Source organism: Cyprinodon variegatus, unplaced genomic scaffold, assembly GCF_000732505.1.
Source record: "Cyprinodon variegatus isolate N-32 unplaced genomic scaffold, C_variegatus-1.0 Scaffold202, whole genome shotgun sequence".
NCBI lineage: Eukaryota > Metazoa > Chordata > Actinopteri > Cyprinodontiformes > Cyprinodontidae > Cyprinodon > Cyprinodon variegatus.
In genome coordinates, this window is record NW_015150655.1 from 109,616 (window position 1) to 126,831 (window position 17,216).

At 37.4% G+C, this 17,216-nt stretch overlaps 2 protein-coding genes across 3 annotated transcripts; one reads left to right on the forward strand and one right to left on the reverse strand.

Annotated features, from left to right (window-relative positions):
• Window positions 1-864: 864 nt before the first annotated feature.
• rfesd (Rieske (Fe-S) domain containing) lies at window positions 865-5,586 on the reverse strand. 2 transcript variants are annotated; one of them, XM_015379859.1, is made up of 5 exons: window positions 5,519-5,564; window positions 4,108-4,252; window positions 2,814-2,986; window positions 1,703-1,737; window positions 865-1,444 (listed from the first exon to the last, which is right to left on the reverse strand). In XM_015379859.1, exons 3-5 carry the CDS (start codon window positions 2,968-2,970, stop codon window positions 1,136-1,138), a joined length of 501 nt encoding a protein of 166 aa, XP_015235345.1. In that variant the 5' UTR covers window positions 2,971-2,986; window positions 4,108-4,252; window positions 5,519-5,564; the 3' UTR covers window positions 865-1,135. The 2 variants fall into 2 exon arrangements, with proteins under 2 accessions (XP_015235345.1, XP_015235346.1); XM_015379860.1 differs by lacking the exon at window positions 4,108-4,252 and having other exon boundaries at window positions 5,519-5,586.
• An 862-nt stretch (window positions 5,587-6,448) lies between these two features.
• Window positions 6,449-17,187, forward strand: nudt2 (nudix hydrolase 2). The gene is made up of 3 exons (XM_015379861.1): window positions 6,449-6,516; window positions 15,611-15,772; window positions 15,859-17,187. Exons 2-3 carry the CDS (start codon window positions 15,643-15,645, stop codon window positions 16,173-16,175), a joined length of 447 nt encoding a protein of 148 aa, XP_015235347.1. The 5' UTR covers window positions 6,449-6,516; window positions 15,611-15,642; the 3' UTR covers window positions 16,176-17,187.
• The last annotated feature ends 29 nt before the right edge of the window (window positions 17,188-17,216 follow it).

Genomic DNA, 17,216 nt, shown 5'->3' on the forward strand with positions numbered 1-17,216 from the left:
AACATGCGCTCATTAGTGAGTGTGAAATGGGGGACTTTGAAATCTTTGATTGGTCAGTATTACCCGGAAAGCACTAAATTCAATAATTTACCACATTTTATTCATTTGTTGTCTCTATTTCTTCAAAGTTAGATAACGTTCTATTTTACTTATGTTTTAAATATATATAGACTGATCTACTGGTTTGGTAAATTGCAATTTCCACATTGTTATTTCTGTATTAACAGAACATGGGGACAAGATACCAACACATTAACACACATAATATTGTGATGGAACATTTAGAAGTCTGATTTCCTTTCATTTTCTCTTTGACTAAAACAAAAAAGACCAAAGTTTGTTTGTTTTTCCTCAGCTATTAATCGACGTGGGTATTGTAAGGGGGGTGGGAACGTTTCCTTTTGAAAAAGCGTTTGGCCTAAAATGTTTGAGACCTCCTGGTGAAATATAGTCTCAGTATAAACCAAGCTGTTTCGTGAAGACCTCACAATTTAAAAAAAAATAATAAACATAATAAATAAACAATGCAGCACCGTTCAATTCCCCATTTCTGAAAAAAACAGATAGAGTTTAGTGCAACTGCAACCTGATTGGTGTTCCTGGTGATTGATGACCTTGAATTGGACCAATCTCGTCAGATCAACAGTATTTACAATCACATAAAAATCCAATAAAACAAGTTTAACACAGGGTGTAAAGAAAAAACAAATTCATAGGGGCTAAAAATGTTTCAGACCAATAGAGTAGAACGACATAATGCTAAGATTTACAGTTTCTTTGTTATCTAAAGGAAGCTTACCTACATCATTAACAATTTACCCCTTTTTTTTTTGATCTTTTTATTTTTTATTTTTTAATCTATGTCATTCTCCACTTCAGGAATGTATTGATCAGTATACAGCTTTTTATCACAGCAGCTCAGTGTCTGTATGCATAATTCATGAGGAAGAGATAGAAGGAGAGAGTAAGGAAACACATGGCCACACAGTTATACTAGCATGATTATTTATGAAATAGAATTTAAATTCCTATATGCTTGTGCACCAATTAAGGTAGGTCATGTCTGGATTGATGTTAATTAACATCCTCTTTACAATAGTCAGTTCATTCTGAGATCAGAGGAAAAAAGGCATCTTCACTCGTCCTCCTCTGTCATTACAGGCATATCCCCCTCAGATGCTTCAGCCTTGTCTCTCTCCACCTTGCCCTTTTCTCCTTGGTAGTAGTCTGATTCGATCCAGTTTGGGATGGTGGTGAGCTTGACAAAGACTTCACCGTTGGTCTCTGTGACTGTGTGGACTCTCTGCTTCACACCCTTGGAGTACCACCTGAGCACAGGAGGGTTTTCCTTGGGGTTTCTGGCCCTGTACAAGCCCTCCCCCTCAGCCAAAGTGATCTTGTACTTGTGCTTTGGACAGATTATGCACAACTTGCCATTGATGTCCTGTGTGTAATGTGTGTTTGTTTGGAAACAAAGCAGGTGGTTATGTATTAATGCGATGCAAATTTGACATTGTAATTACAGAAACTGTCTGAGGCTACGCCTGGCAGTTGCTTGTAGATGATTTAGCACAGATGGATTCACAGGTGAGAGCAAGTGCAGGGTGATAATAAACACATCAAGTTCAGGCCTCCCACCTGACCTCAGTGGCATAATACATTCCTCTGACATCAAGTTAAATAGGGTCAAATAGAACCTCACCTCAATGTCCCCGTTCAGCAGCGTTCCTCCAGCATCTGCATAAAAAAAATACAGTTTTTTTTTTTATTGCTGGATAAACAAACTGGTTGACTGCATATCTTTGCATGTTTGCAAATAATTGTGTTATACCAAAAATATCCAGTGTCCACACTTTAAGAGAGAATCAAAACTTCCAAAACCCTTGTTAAACTGGTTGAAATGAGCTAACATTAAAATAAATTGTTTTTTACATATTAATTAGGGCGTATTTTCTGTATGTTTACTAATTAACCCCTAGACCCCTATGGACCCACCGGTGGGTCCAGCTGCTACGTGACCTCGTAATTTTAACAAACCCCCAGTATTGATGTAAAAAACACATTTGGCACAGTTTGGTGACATTTTTGGATAAATGTGCCAAGATGGCCCCTCTGCCTAAGAAATTTCTCACTAATACCATTCTAAAATAAATATGATTCATCTGATTGAGTCCAAATTTGGTATATTTTTACACAACATTTAGATTTAAAAGTCTGTACTACTTTTTTGTGCTATAAATAATATTTTGGTAGTGTTTTGCAATGTTTATTTCAAAGAAAATTTTGGCGAGGTTCAAAAAATGCAAAATATTTTGTATTTTGTCCTTAATATTTCAGGCAGGGTCAAAGCTACAATGGTGCTGACACCAGAAAACCATTCTATGACATCTTACCTTTACAGACGTACCAAAAGTTTCTTCTTAAATCGAATAGCTGTGAGGCTATAAGTGATTTACTTTTGTGTGTTTTTGTCAGGCAGAAATTTATTTATACCCCCTTAGGGTGTAAGAGGTTAAGAAAGAGATTTTCAGAAAATGAGCTTATATTATTATTAAGATTGTTGTGACCAACAGGTTATTGAAAAATATGATCTTCTAATCTTTTTGCAGAAAAAATGCAAAGTTTCTGTATTGTCTTAAAATAATATAGAAGTCAGTTTGCTAATTTTTCTTTATATGGACATCTGCAATTTCTCTGAAAGATTTAGTAAATGGGTTTCTGACCGTTTTTACTGATCAGCTAATGTTGATGGTTTGTAAAAGCTTTTTTCAGATGATCATTTTTTAAATAAAGTTGAATGAAATCCTACTCACGATAACAGTAACAGTCAATAGCATAGAAGACTCCCTGGTGGTAGATAATCAGTATATCTCGACCCTCTAGAGTCCTGAAAGACCGCTTTGCTTTAATCAGTTCATCTTTCTTGCCCACGAAGTGAAGTCCTCCAGATGGCTGCTGTTTCTCCTCCATGGCTCACAGTTTCAGCCTGTTTCGAGAGCAAGCACCGAATATTACAATTTTCAATGACATGCAAAACAAGTTTCTCTAATGTGTTTTAAATTTCAAAACTTTTACAAGATCCTCAACAACTTGAAGAATGTCTTTTTTTTTTTTTTTTTGTCTCCGGATTTTTTGTGTTTGCATCTCCAATCTCTGCTGTTAGCTTCAATTAAGTCCATAAATAATCCAGGACGTTGGCGCAAGAACATGTCCTGGCACCAATCAGCTCCTGACTCAAGGCTTTAATACCATTAATCCCTAATATCTGCCCCATCATCACTTGGGAAATGGCAAGAAAAAGCTGTCAAAAACGGGACCTGATGAAAAACTGAGATAAATCAATTATACTGGGAGTCATATAAATAACCTACATACATTATGATCCATTGTATCCAAAGACAAAGTGCTACTACATCATCTAAATGTGCAATCTTCCCAGAAGGAAGCATGTATTAGAAATATTTGGATGCAAATGTCATTTTCAGCAGCATATTAGTATTTGTCAAACTGCATGGCTATTGATATGCACTAGATGAGTAAGAATATCATCAAAAAGTCAGCTCATTTTAATAAAAGTTAAATTTATATAATACCTACAACACAAAGAATGGTATCTATTTATTTTAAAAACATGCTAAGTTTCACAACTTTTGTTTGATTTTTGTTTTTTTGTGTGTGTGTGTCCTGTTTTGCCAATATAGTTCTGAGAATGGATGTCCCAGAGTGAGATTATAGATAGATTTCCTTAGTTTGTCCATGCTGCTGTCATGAAAAAAAGGCCCTTACCAAGCACGGAGTACATATACTGCAATAAAGGACATGCTTTTCAAAAGGCCTACTTTTCTTTTTAAAAAACACTTTTCTTATTGGCGCTGTGTAATGTCAAATAATTTGAACTAAATTATATGTTTCGAATTTCCATCAGCCATAAACCATGATTATCAAGATACAGATTTAGATTCAGGTATATTTTAACACCTAGACAGTAAGCAAGCATTTATATATATATATATATATATATATATATATATATATATATATATATATATATATATATATATATATTAAGAATGACAAAGACAGGTTTATATCTCATTCTAACTTTACCTTGAAACCCAGCGGCTGTGACTTCTTCGTCAAAATGAACAACTACGCTGCTGTCAGCTCAGGGTTAAAAGGAAGACTTGTTTCTATTATCTTCTTGCACAGGCTGTCTTCAGTTGGTCCAGCCTCCTCTGGGTCTGTTTCTTATCTAAGCAGTTACAGACATGAAGCACACTCTATTAATTCTGATGACATCTGAGGGTCTTACCACTACGCCTTCCGCACAGAGTCTATTTGATTGTGTAGAAATGCTTTTTTTTAATAGACTGGGCCCTTTGTTTTACATCCATTAGAGTTAATTGTTAAGGGCTTCGTGGAATACCCATAAAGACTTAAAATGGGATAAAATACCGTAATGAAATGTTAATCAGTCAAAACATGTAAAGACTGTAGGTTTTGTCTACTTTTCCAAAATCCACCATGTTCCTTGCCATAGGTTTTAACTACGGGGTTAAACAGAGCAAATTTGCATTAATATGATCACTTATTGTTATTTGCTGAAAATCTTACTCTCTGGCAGCCTTATTTGTCAGACAGTAAAGGGTAGGGGAACCATGATTAGCTATGTTTTACACAGTTTTACTGTGGCTGATGGCATGTGCTCTTTTTTATTCTTTTTGACAAGAAAACTGGCTCAACTGCTTCTTTCCTAGACAGAGTCACCTGTGGAGCTACCATTATTTCCATTAGAGATAATTGTTAAGGGCTTCATGAGTTACCCATAAAGACTTAAAAAAGCAACCATCTGCGCTCTGGACTCAGTGGAGGAAATGGCTGAGAGGACGGTGCTGTCCAAGTTTACATCCATCATGGACAACACCTTCCACCCCCTGCACCAGAGTGTCGAGGAGCTGAGAAGCTCCTTTAGTGAAAGACTTATACGCCCTGTTTGTAAAAAGGAGCGCTACCGCAGGTCATTCATCCCTGCTGCCACCAGACTCTACAATGCATCACTATAACGGCAATAACTTGTGCAATGTATAATGTGCAATTACTATATAAAAACCCTGTGCAATAACCTGTTTTTTATGTTTGACACCCAGTGCAATAGCTATATATATATAGATATCCATCAATTTAAATACCCATGTAAATACCCTGTGCAATAATGCTATATATATATATATATATATATATATATATATATATATATATATGTATATATATAAAAAGAAGACTTTAGCTATATATGGACACTGTATATGCTGTACATATCCCATGCTGCTTTTTCTTCCTTTGGCACCTTCTTCTTCTTTTTCTGGACTATTTAAGCTGATGTAACAAGTACATTTCTCCACTGTGAGATCAGTAAAGTTAATCAATCAATCAATCAATCACATATTACCTTTTCGAACATATAAAGCATTAGTATGTTAGAAATATTCCTTTAGTATGTCTGCTTTTGTGTCCTTACCTCAGTCGGCCTCAGCAGAAGAGCCTGCTTCTGATTGAGGTTCCTCTCTGTTAAAAGGGAGATGTTTCCTCTCCACTGTCACTGCATGCATAAGGGATGTAGAGTCAGCAACACAATCTAAGTGAATATCCAGTGTTGCTACAAACTCATCCAGGAGGAGCGTGTTCTGCAAAGGCATTGACTAAATGCAATCAGCTGGTTTTCCTCAGATTTTTCTTTACTGGCCTGACTGATGATCTGATTGACTTATCTTTGTAAAGGGACTCAAGTTGGCATGTGTTGTGAATTGGCACTACATAATTAAACGAACTGGACTGAAAATAAATGTTATGGAGAGACACCCAACGTACTGTGTAACTCACCATATTGTGTCTAATTTGTAATAATCTAAAAACTATTTAATCTCTCATTATTTAATCTTCTTTTTGCTTTTTTTTTTTTTTTTTTTTGGGGGGGGGGGGGATATTTTTAAGTCCTCTGATTGGATTACAATTTGGTAAATTGTTAAATTGTTCAATGTAAATTAATAATTAATGATAAATACATTTTAATATATTATGACAGACTCAGACTGGTCCAAAAATGGACGTCAGCCTTTAGGACACATACCCTGTTTGCTCAATGAGTCAACCAGTTATGTTATTTTTTTTTGTTTGTATTTTCTGTTTTGTTCTATATTTTTGTTTTGTTTTGTTTGGTTGTTTTTTGTTTTTTTCTTAAACTATGTTGTTTTTTAGCGTAGTGAGGTGGTTTATTATTTATTTATTTAATGTAAGTAAGTAATGATTAACAGATAACAGACAGGGGGGTCAGATTTGGTATTTCACAGCATATCCTACAGAAACCACATGTGCAATGGAGACCATTGACTGAGAAACCTGAACTGTCACTTAGCGGAACCAAATAATCGTCCTTCCTCAAGTCCAGCCGGACGAATTTATCAGACGTACCGAAGCGCTTCCTGCGCTCAGTGGAAATAACACCTGAAAAACTAAACCGTGAGTTGTTTGCTTTTTAATCTTGTTAGATTATTACACCAAACGTAAAAAGATAGCAAGACACTGGCACACTGGATAGAACCGACTCGATTTATATACATTAATTTAGCTACAGTAGCTAACGCCCGCAAAGATTAGCTTCTGTATCAATGCGAAAACTAACGTTAAAATAATAGAATATAAACGAATATAACCTCGTAAGGTCAACGTTACGTCGGGTTTATTATGAATTTGCTGTATTTGAGTTGTGGCTTCATTAAATATGTAAAGAAAATGTGTTTTATGGAGAATCAGATTAACTCAGCTGGTTATCATAACAGTTTGACCCAAAGGCAGAGTGAATGTGCAGGAATACCTCAGGATAACTGATTTAAATAGTTCAAGGGAAATCTGAGAAATATGACAAGAGATCCGTTTTATCGATTTATGGATATGTGTGTGGAAGGGGTGGGCATTTATTATGTCTGGTATTGCGATACGTTTCTAGTCATAATAATAATTTTGATTTAATCGTATAGACTGGAGGTCTTCAACAGGGGGTCCACGACCCCTAGGGGTACCGTAGAGGTACTGCATGGGGGTCGCGAAAAGTTTTGGTTGATTAAACTTTTTTATATATTCCCCCCTGCAATTTTTCCACTAATTGAAATGTCTCTAAATACACATTAACATGAATTTAACACACTGTAGTAAACAGACAAATGGAGGCAGAAGATGTCTTTCAGTCATCAATGCACACATTCAGCGACAAACAGGAGCTCTTTCAAGCTGGGCACCGTTTCATTCACAACACCTGTCCCATCAACCAGGAATCAGAATCAGTAATACTTTATTAATCCCAGGGTGAAATTACTTTTGTCACATTACTCCATCTGTAACAGAGTGACTATAGGACCAGTATGATATAACACAATTTCATACAATATATTTAATCAGGGGGTCCCAGCTCCATCTCACCATCAGTTTGGGGGTCCTTGGCCTGGAAAACGTTGAAGACTCTTGATCTAGACCAGGCATCCCCAAACTCGGTCCTCAAGGCCCCCAGTCCTGCAGGTTTTAGAGGTTTCTCTGCTTCAGCACAGCTGGTTATAATGATTGCAGTAGACCAAAAGCCTGTTAATCAGCTTTCAATTAAAATCAGCAGTGCTGGAGCAAAGAAACCTCTAAAAAATGCAGGACAGGGGGCCTTGAGGACCGAGTTTGGGGATGCCTGATCTAGACGATAAAATCAATGATGAGTAAAAACTCAAAAAACTGAATTTATATTTGTACCATTTTTCCAATTGTTCTTACTTCCCTTTGGGCATTGACAAATGTGAAGAATATGATTAAATGTCGCTACTCTAGTCTAGTGATATAAAGCATACTTCTTTATGTAACTAGAAGGCAATTTTAATTATATCCACACGTATTATTTGTTATTGTAGGGCTATGATTGCTGTGTGAAGCAGTCACAGCCACACAGATACAAGTGTACGTGAAGTTTTTTTTTTCACTTGTATATCGTCATACGGATAATATCACAGAGTAATTGAACTTTATTGATCTCACATTGGAGAAATTTACCTCTGCATTTAACCCATTACCTTAGGGCAGGGATGCTCAAGTACAGTCCTCAAGAGCTACCATCCTGTAACTTTTAGATGTATCTCTTCTCAAGCACACCTTAACCCAAAGCCCCAATTCCCTCATTTAGCTCAGCAGAGGTGTGGCAGCGAGCCACTCATTTGATTCAGGTGTGTTAAAAATGGATTGCATCAAATAGCTGCAGGATAGTAGCTCTGGAGGACTGGACTTGAGCACCCCTGCCTTAGGGAGCAGTGGGCTGCCACCATGGGGCACCTGGGAAGCAATGGGGGGTTAAGGGTCTTTGCTTAGAGACCCAGAGTGGCAGTCTTTGGGATTGGGTTTCAAACTCACAACCTTGAATTCCAAGCTCTATCCCCTAACCGAGGCATCCCCAAAGTCTGTCTCAAGGGCCGCTATCCTGCAGGTTTTAGAGGTTTGTCTGCTTAAGCACAGCTGATTTTGATGATTGCATATCAGCAAAAGCCTCTTAATCAACAATTAATGTAAATCAGGTGCACAGGAGCAGGGAAACCTCTAAAACCTGCAGAACAGCGGCCCTCGGCCTCGAGGACAGACTTTGGGGATGGCTGCCCTAACCATTAGGCTGCCACTCCCCCTGTAGTGCAGGGGTGCTCAAGTCCAGTCCTCCAGAGCTACTATCCTGCAGCTATTTGATGCAATCCATTTTTAACACACCTGAATCAAATGAGTGGCTCGTTGCCACACCTCTGCTGAGCTAAATGAGGGAATTGGGGCTTTAGGTTAAGGTGTGCTAGAGAAGAGATGCATCTAAAAGTTACAGGATGGTAGCTCTTGAGGACTGGACTTGAGCATCCCTGCTGTAGTTTATGAAGATAAGATTTTAAGAGCACATCGCCATTGCCCAGTGTGGGTTTTTTTTTTTTTTTTTTTTTATTATTAATTTTACACCTGCAACCTTGTAAAACGTGGGCCGTTTTGAGAAAGATGAGATATTAATATATTATACAAGTTTCTTGTTTATTTTTTTTATTTAATCTTTTATTTGGAAAGGCAGGTCTCAGTTGCTCTGTACAACCCATCTTCCACAACCATGGAAATTTGTTTGTATAATAACCGTACATCCGTTACAAAAGAGTGAAGGGGGGGGGGGTCCAGTCTGAATTTTCTTATGTTAGAGGAGAAGCACAACCAAGAACATAATTTTGCCATCGTCCTGAACTGGGGTACAATGCACAGCACAACAGTGTTTACATGTGATAGACATATTTATTCCACAGGGATTACTGATTTGACAGAGTTTGTCCATTTAGACCAGATCCTGAAAAATAATTCCCTTCAACCTTGAACAGAAAAACATAACGTCTCCAAAATGTAAATGTCCTGTAAAATATTGACCGTCTCCTCAACTGTAGGAGCTTCAGGCTTAACCCTTTTCTAGGGATTGTCTTTTTGCAGGCTGCCAGAAGCATTAACAGTAGTTTTGTGTGTGTCTTCGCTGCCCAATGTTTTTTTGAGCTGGAGTTAGAAAATATCAGTGTTATTCCAACAGAACTGTCTCCATGTATTGGTCATCCAGTGTGATTTATTTATCTGTTCCCAGTCTTCAGTTGAGTAAGATACATTTCCTTCTTTTACTCGCTTGTTTCTTATTTAATTTGCGCCACCTTGTTTAGAGGATAGAATACCATTGTACATTATGGAAACTAGTTTCTTGCATGAACCTGACTTCAACAGAGACAAGAACACAAATAAAAAAGTCCTGGTTTGGCTGTTCCCCAATTGTCACATATATAAAGTTAGACTTAGACTCAACTTTATTTATCCATTGGGATTACTCCTTCAGAGAAATTCTGGTTCCAGTAGCTTATATAGAGTACAGAGAGTTCAAGCAATATGTAATTAAAGATAAAAATATGACAGACAATATAAAAGGAGTGTATATAGTACAAAAGTATAAAAAAGAAAAAAAGCTGTTGTGTCCTGGAATATGTTTCCCTTAGATATAAAAAAATATATGCACAGAGGACAGCTAATGGAAGGATATACAGTAGTTGACAAGGGTCACGCATAGGTCTCCGTTAATTTTTATCCTAGCTGATGGTTTATTGTTTAGAACTGCAATGACATCTATTATGGTCTGGGAACCCAAACCTGGACAATACTTTGTAAAGAAAAGACCATCTGACTGAGTCAAAAGCCTTCTCTGCATCCAGACTCAGTACAAGAGACAATTTTTTGTTGAACTACATGATTTAGATTAGAATATGCAAGGTTTTTCTGATGTTATCCTGTGTCTGTCTCTGTCTGATGAAGCCTGTTTGGTCCTTATGGATTATCACTGGCAAGATGTTTTCCACTCTCTGTGCGATTATGGCAGGAAATAAATTATAATCAATATTTTGCACACGTATTGGGCAGTAGTTTCCAACTTATCCTCTCCCTCCTTAGAGATTAGTGAAATAACTGTTTCTCCATGAGGGAGGGATTATTTTCTTTTCCAGTAGATTGTGGAAAACTCTCAGTAACACAGGGACTAACTGATCTTGCATTTCTCTTAACCACTCAGAGGTAAACCCATCCGTTCCTGAAGATTTCCCACCTTTCAACTTTCTAATCACTGACCTTAGTTCTGCTTCAGTGGTCTCTGATATTAATTGTTCGTTTTGCTCGCCTGTAATATTGAACAGAGAGAGAGTTGGGAAAGGTATCTATCTGTTTGCTGTTCATTATTCAATTTGGGTTGGGAATATAGGCTTTGAAAAAATATCTTCAAAGCATTTATGGATCTTTTCTGGGTTTGTTTCAACCTTGTTTGTATGTATATTCTGTATTTTGTGAATAGTCCTATCCACTTGTGGTTTCTGTAATTTAGGAGGAGCTTCATAGTATCTCTGTTTAGTAAAGAGAAGTTTATTTTACATTTCCTGCATGCTTAAATTATTTAGTTCCTTTTTTCACTGTCTCAATTTAAGTTCTTGTTGCCCTCTTGAGGGTTCTGGAATGGTCTTTCTGAAGTTTCTAAAAGAGTTTGTTTCTGTTGTCTAATTTTCTTTACTTTGGAGGAAGCGGCTATTATTTTTCCCCTGACTACCGCCTTTAGAGCATGTCGGACCCACCTCTTTATTGTCATTCTCATCCATGTATAGTTTGATTTCAGTTTTCATATTCTCCATTGTTTTTTTTCTCTTTAATAAGTTTGTATTCTGTCTCCAGAATGTGGATCTGCTTCTTTCAGCTAATTGAAAGGAGATATAGATTGGGCTGTGGTCTGACATTGGACTACAGCCGGTTTCCCAACTTTCTAATCTATGCACATCTTTTTTAAACATCAAGAAATAATCAGTTTGTGAGTATACATTTTAAAAAGAATAATAATGTGTGTAGTCACGACCTGTCCACTAATCCCAGTTCGTTCATCATATTTTTTATTCTTTTACTGATATATTTTGAGTTTGTTTTCCCATTAGATGAGTCCAGATTTGGATTTAACCTAATATTAAAGTCTTACTTCCTGACTTTTTGTTGTTGCTAATTCGGTTATTTTCTTGTAAAATGACCAGTCGCTACCGGGTGGAGCATAGGCATTAATAAAACTTATCAGGATGCAGGCTATTATTCCTATAATTAAAATATAACCACCCTCCCTGTCTTTATGTTCTGCAACATGTTCATAGTACAATGAGCTCGAACCCCTCTTTGCTTCCCGGAGCCGTGCGAACAAAAATAGATTTAAACCCCAATTTGTTCAGTTTGGCATGATCAGGATCATCTAGGTGTGATTCCTCTAGCATCGCTACTTTAACTTTCTTTCCTAAGTTTAGATAGAACTCTCCATCTCTTTAATCGAATCATTTATGCCATTTATACTGAAAGAAACCACCTTTAACTGTGTCCTCCCCTTTTGTTTAATTGTCTCCGCCATGTTACTGATGACCTTGAGAATCCCCCTCACTAGAACTAATAAAAACAGAATATAAAACAGTGAACTGATTATTCAAGTTTTGGTGCTTTTTTTATTTAAAATAATCTAAATACTTCACATAACAGTAACAAAAGATCAAGATGACGTTGTGGGGACACTGGTGCGGGTGGTTAGCCTCCAGGCTGCAGGACAAAGACCTAAAAACCCAGCATTGGTAAAATAGTTTAGATCAAAACATTTATGTTTGAATAGCCAAGTTAGACTTTGGCTGTTTTTTTTTTTGTTTTTTACAAAGGATTTAAAGAAACTTTACTCTCGATGTGATAAACAGGAAAATAGGGACCCCTACAGACGTACAACTGTAATTGCACTTATTATAGCTGTTCTGCTCTGCTATAAATCAGATGAACTAAATAAATTACAATTAAAATAATACATACATCAGATTTATATTTGTAAAAAGAAAAATGAAAAATATAAAGCCACGTATATTTAACCTTCCACCTCAAGATTATCTGGGTCTGTTAGTGTGCAACTAACAGACCTGCATTTAGAGTATCCTGCACACGACTGATCTTCCACTACTGGAGCTTTCAGCTTCCTGGTAGAATCGATAACCTATTGTACCGATACTTCAATAACTTAAACATTTGTTGTCGAAACAACAAAAAAAGTCTTTATTTTTTGATGAATTTGGACTAAGAACCAGCTCAGTATGCTAAAGTCAACAGAAAGCAAGAACCCTCAGTGCAAACAAATTTGTTCTTAAATCGTTAATTTAAGGGATTTAGGAGAACATTTCTTCACCTTTTTTCCACTATTTCTAATATTCTATCATACTAACAAATCTTTCGAGTGCTTAAGACTTGCGTATGAGTCTTGCGCAATCAGTCAGCTGCTATCCAAACCTAGTTTTTCCCTAAATGACTACATTTGTTGTGACTTAGAAGCAATTGTCAAATTTTAGGGCTATATTATTATATATTATGCAACTCTGCAATTATATATTACATTTTCATTCCCTGATGACAGAAGTGTTGGTCCACTTGCAGCTGCTGGTATGTCGGCATCCAGGGGACACTGGTTCAATCTGTTTTTATTTCATCAAAGGACATAGTTAGAGATTAAAGCACTTTTGGAATTACATTTGGGACAGAGAGTCAGCAAAACTCCTCTAACTGTGAGACTTTTATTAATTTCACTCCTTTGCAGCTCCTTGGCTTTGTTATTACACTAAATGCTGAATATTTGGCTTTTGGTCTGTCTGACTTCGTCAAATTAGAGTTCTGTGGAAGAGATGTCAGACGTGGTCTGAAGGTGTACTGTAGCAGATTTAGCAGAACGTTGTGGTGTTGGTTGATATTGAACTCACATTTAGCATTTCCATCATATGCTGCACCTCCTGCCTTCATCAGTAGTTTTTATTTACAGTTTTCTTTTTCTTTTTATATTATCTTTATTCTTTTATCTTTTTTTTACTTCTGTAGCAACACAACCACAGCATTTAAAGCTCTATTCATTTATTTATTTCCACTGCTTGGCTTTTTTGCAGGTCCTTAATTCTGCTGTTCAGCTCTTAGTCAGCAGACCTCGATCTGAGAACTTTTAATGTTTTTCTTCTGGGCGTGGGAAGCCGTACCCTTATATGGAATAATCCGGGTGGTAATTATGCATATTTAAATATCTCGAGAACAGGCGCTCACTTATGATGCGTTCAGACCGAATGCAGAGGAGGCGGTGATTTCTGGGAGCCCCGCTCCACATTTCGGATCCTCAGTGTTTACACCCTGGAACGCATCATCAAAAAGGAGGAGCTTCAGCTGCGTGAAGCTGAAACCCACTGATGTGAAAAAAGCTCAGCAAATAGACTGAATGGTTATTGCTTATGTACATTCATTTGTAAAAATGGGGGAAAATAAGTCAATAAAAAAAAGATTACATGTGCTGCTGTCGTTTCAGAGATATTAAAGATTGTTTTTGGGTGATCCAGAGGTTCTACTCTCCCTACCTTAAGCTCTGAATTGAATAAAAATGATCTAGCCTACTTTTTCAGTGCTACTTGAAATCAGCAAGTCGTTTGAGCTGATTTGGTTTCTAAGGTGGAATTATTTTTAATTACAGCTATCGACATTTGCCTCCCAGCAGACATAAGTGCTGCTCTCGTTCCTGATATAAAGTTATTGCATAACATCAGATGTCCTCCCTGTGCTGGTACTGAATGCAACAGCGGGTAGGACTAAATTAAAGCAGCTTTTTTTAAAGCCAACCAAAAAACTTCCTGAGACCTTCCTTTATTTCACCTTTTTTTAGCATGTTTTTCTCTGTATTCCATTTTAAGTGTGAAAGCTTCACTAACAACTAGTCCCTGATTGGCTGCCGGGTTGCGGTTTCATAGAAAAATTCAGCTCGTTTCAATTTCAGCGATCACCTCGTGGATTTGACCGCTGGCCGCTTCACCGCCCTTCAGCGTGCGGTTTGTATTCGAATTCTAAGAGAATCGACCACACTCGCCGTGGCCACCGCCTCTGGTGTGAACGCACCATTATCAGAGATGGCAAAAGTACTCACTTTCCGTACTTGAGTAAAAGTACAGATACTTGTGTTAAAAAATACTCTGGTAAAAGTGGAAGTACTGATTAAACTTCTTTACTCAAGTAAAAGTAACAAAGTACAGGCTTGTAAATTTACTTAAAGTATAAAAGTAAAAGTAGAAACCACTTTTTTCATGCCGTTGCCTACATTTTAAATGGATATCTGCCAATAGGACTAGATCTCCATGGTGTTCATTTTCAATCATCTCGTCGTCCATGCTACTATGCTAACGCCACCGCCACCAAGCTGCAATGATTTGCCGCGAATGAATACCGCCGAATCTGTCGATTCATCTTGTAGTGGTGCGTCAAATGCAACGTAGATTCCCATCCAATTAGACTGAATTTGGTATTGATGACGTGAAAAATAACGGTAACTCCATTGAAATGATTAAAAACTAAAGTAACGAGTCAATTTAAAAAAATGTAAGGAGTAGAAAGTACAGATATTTGTGTAAAAATGTAAGGAGTAGAAGTAAAAAGTCACCATAAAAATAAGTAGTAAAGTAAAGTAAAAATATAAAAAAAATCTTCTTGAGTACAGTAATGAAGTATTTGTACTTCGTTACTTCCCATCTCTGACCATTCTGCACAGTTGACCTGTATCAGGTTTACAAGGATTATTTTATTAGGGAAGTAGCGGCCTACTGGTTAGGGTTGGAATCCTGAGGTTTTGAGTTTGAGCCCCACTCCCACAGACAGCCACTCTGGGTCTCTAAGCAAGACCCTTAATCCCACACTGCTTCCCGGGCGCCCTAGGATGGCAGCCCACTGCTGCCCAAGGGGATGGGTTAAATGCAGAGGTAAATTTCTCCAATGTGAAATCAATAAAGTTCAATTATTATTATTATTTACGATCATTTACTGAAGTATAGAAAGTTTGTTGAATCTCACATGTTGCGTTTGTAAAAAACCTGCAGTAGGAGAAAAAGGAATATAAATTCACAAAAATGTTGTTTCATGAGGCCCAATGATTACTTCTTAGAGCTCTTGGGTTAAACAGTCTTTATGGTGCTGATTTTCCACTCAGGTGCCGCAAATTAACCTCCCAGAACACAAGGAATGATGTCGCTGCGAGCTTGTGGGTTTATAGTTTTCCGTCGCCTTGTCGGCTGCAACCCCCCACCAGGCAACATCGAGTATCTCCTCTTGCAGACGTCCTATGGGGAGCACCACTGGACCCCACCCAAAGGTTTGCAACAAACACAAAGCCTCATTTGGGAAAATAATATAACTTTTTTGTTTTAATTTTTAAATATGTCACATGTTTACTCTCAGGTCACGTTGATCCGGGTGAAGACGACCTGACCACAGCTTTAAGAGAGACCAAGGAAGAGGCAGGGTTGGGGCCGGAGCAGCTGCAGATTATAGACGGCTTTGTGCAGGAGCTGCGCTACGAGGTCCGCGGCAGACCCAAAGAGGTGCTGTACTGGCTGGCCGAGTTAAAAAACCCAGAGACGGCTGTGACTCTGTCCAACGAGCACCAGGACTACCGCTGGGCTCAGCTGGAGGAGGCCTGTAAGCTTACCGGCTACAAAGATCTGCAGGAGACGCTAAGAGCAGCTCACAGACACTTGGAAGCTCAGCAGCACTGAAACCAGTAGCCTTTATAATTGCTGTTCTTTACAGATATGTTTTAAGTCATCCCCATTCTGGCTTTTTTGGGTATGATTGGCCTGTAAATGTTGCACTACATCATCTCAATCAGGTTCAATCCTACAATGTAACTAGGCCACCCTTTGTTAAACCACCTGGCTCTGAATTTGCATATGTGCTTCAGATCACTGTCGCAATGCTTCAGATGTTCGTCTTAGAGTCATTTTCTTCTGTGAAGGTCCACCACTGTCTGTGAATTCTCCATGTGTGGTCGTTCCTCTCACTGTTTGGTTCAATTAAGTCCTCAAGCTCCATTTATAACTCTCTTCATTTTGACTTTTGTTAATAACTGCGCTACCTACATGATGTTTTTTTTTTTTTAGATAGTCTGGTTAGTTTAAATAACTTTTTTCCCTTCTAATATATTAAATCATTTGATTTTTTTTTTCTCTTATTTTAATCTTTTTATGATTTAAAATATTAAACTGTGACAAAAGGAAATCTGTAATGGGAAAACAATACAAATCTGGGTAACTTTGGAAGCGTGTTATATGTGTTGCTATATATAAAGGCATTGTCAATGGTTTTAGCAATTTAACAGTAATGACATAAATCATTTTTAATGAATAAATTAAACACACAGATTATAAAAAGAGAAAAAAAACCTTTATCTAAATTTTTGTGAATTAACTTTGAGGTCCCTCGGCTGTTATAAAGGGACAAGGGAAAAGGTTGGTTGTATAATCTTGATTCTACCACAAGGGGGAGACAAACACAAAGGTGAAAAAATGCCTCAATGCTAAATATCTTGACTTTGTTGACAACTGGACACAAAATTGTTGCTGTTCAGGAAGTTAAGATGATGATTTTTTATAACTGTTCATAACTTGTAAGCAAAGTGCCTATTCTGCATGAGGAAGTCGCACTTTTTGGGGGTTTTTAAGCTGTCTGACATCAGAAAGGCTTTTTTTGTTTCAAAGAAAGGAGTGCGTCAGAATTTCATGTAAAATTCATGCTCATGGGACAGCCCCATATATATA

What these genes read in the sequence shown, in the direction of transcription:
- nudt2 (XM_015379861.1), top strand. Translation starts at nt 15,643, where the DNA reads ATGATGTCGCTGCGAGCTTGTGGGTTTATAGTTTTCCGTCGCCTTGTC. An exon ending in CCACTGGACCCCACCCAAAG is followed by an intron (nt 15,773 to 15,858) that starts GTTTGCAACAAA and finishes GTTTACTCTCAG; the next exon opens with GTCACGTTGATCCGGGTGAA.
- rfesd (XM_015379860.1), bottom strand. Translation starts at nt 2,970, where the DNA reads ATGGAGGAGAAACAGCAGCCATCTGGAGGACTTCACTTCGTGGGCAAG. An exon ending in TATTGACTGTTACTGTTATC is followed by an intron (nt 1,738 to 2,813) that starts GTGAGTAGGATT and finishes TTTTTTATGCAG; the next exon opens with ATGCTGGAGGAACGCTGCTG. An exon ending in TGCTGAACGGGGACATTGAG is followed by an intron (nt 1,445 to 1,702) that starts GTGAGGTTCTAT and finishes CATTACACACAG; the next exon opens with GACATCAATGGCAAGTTGTG.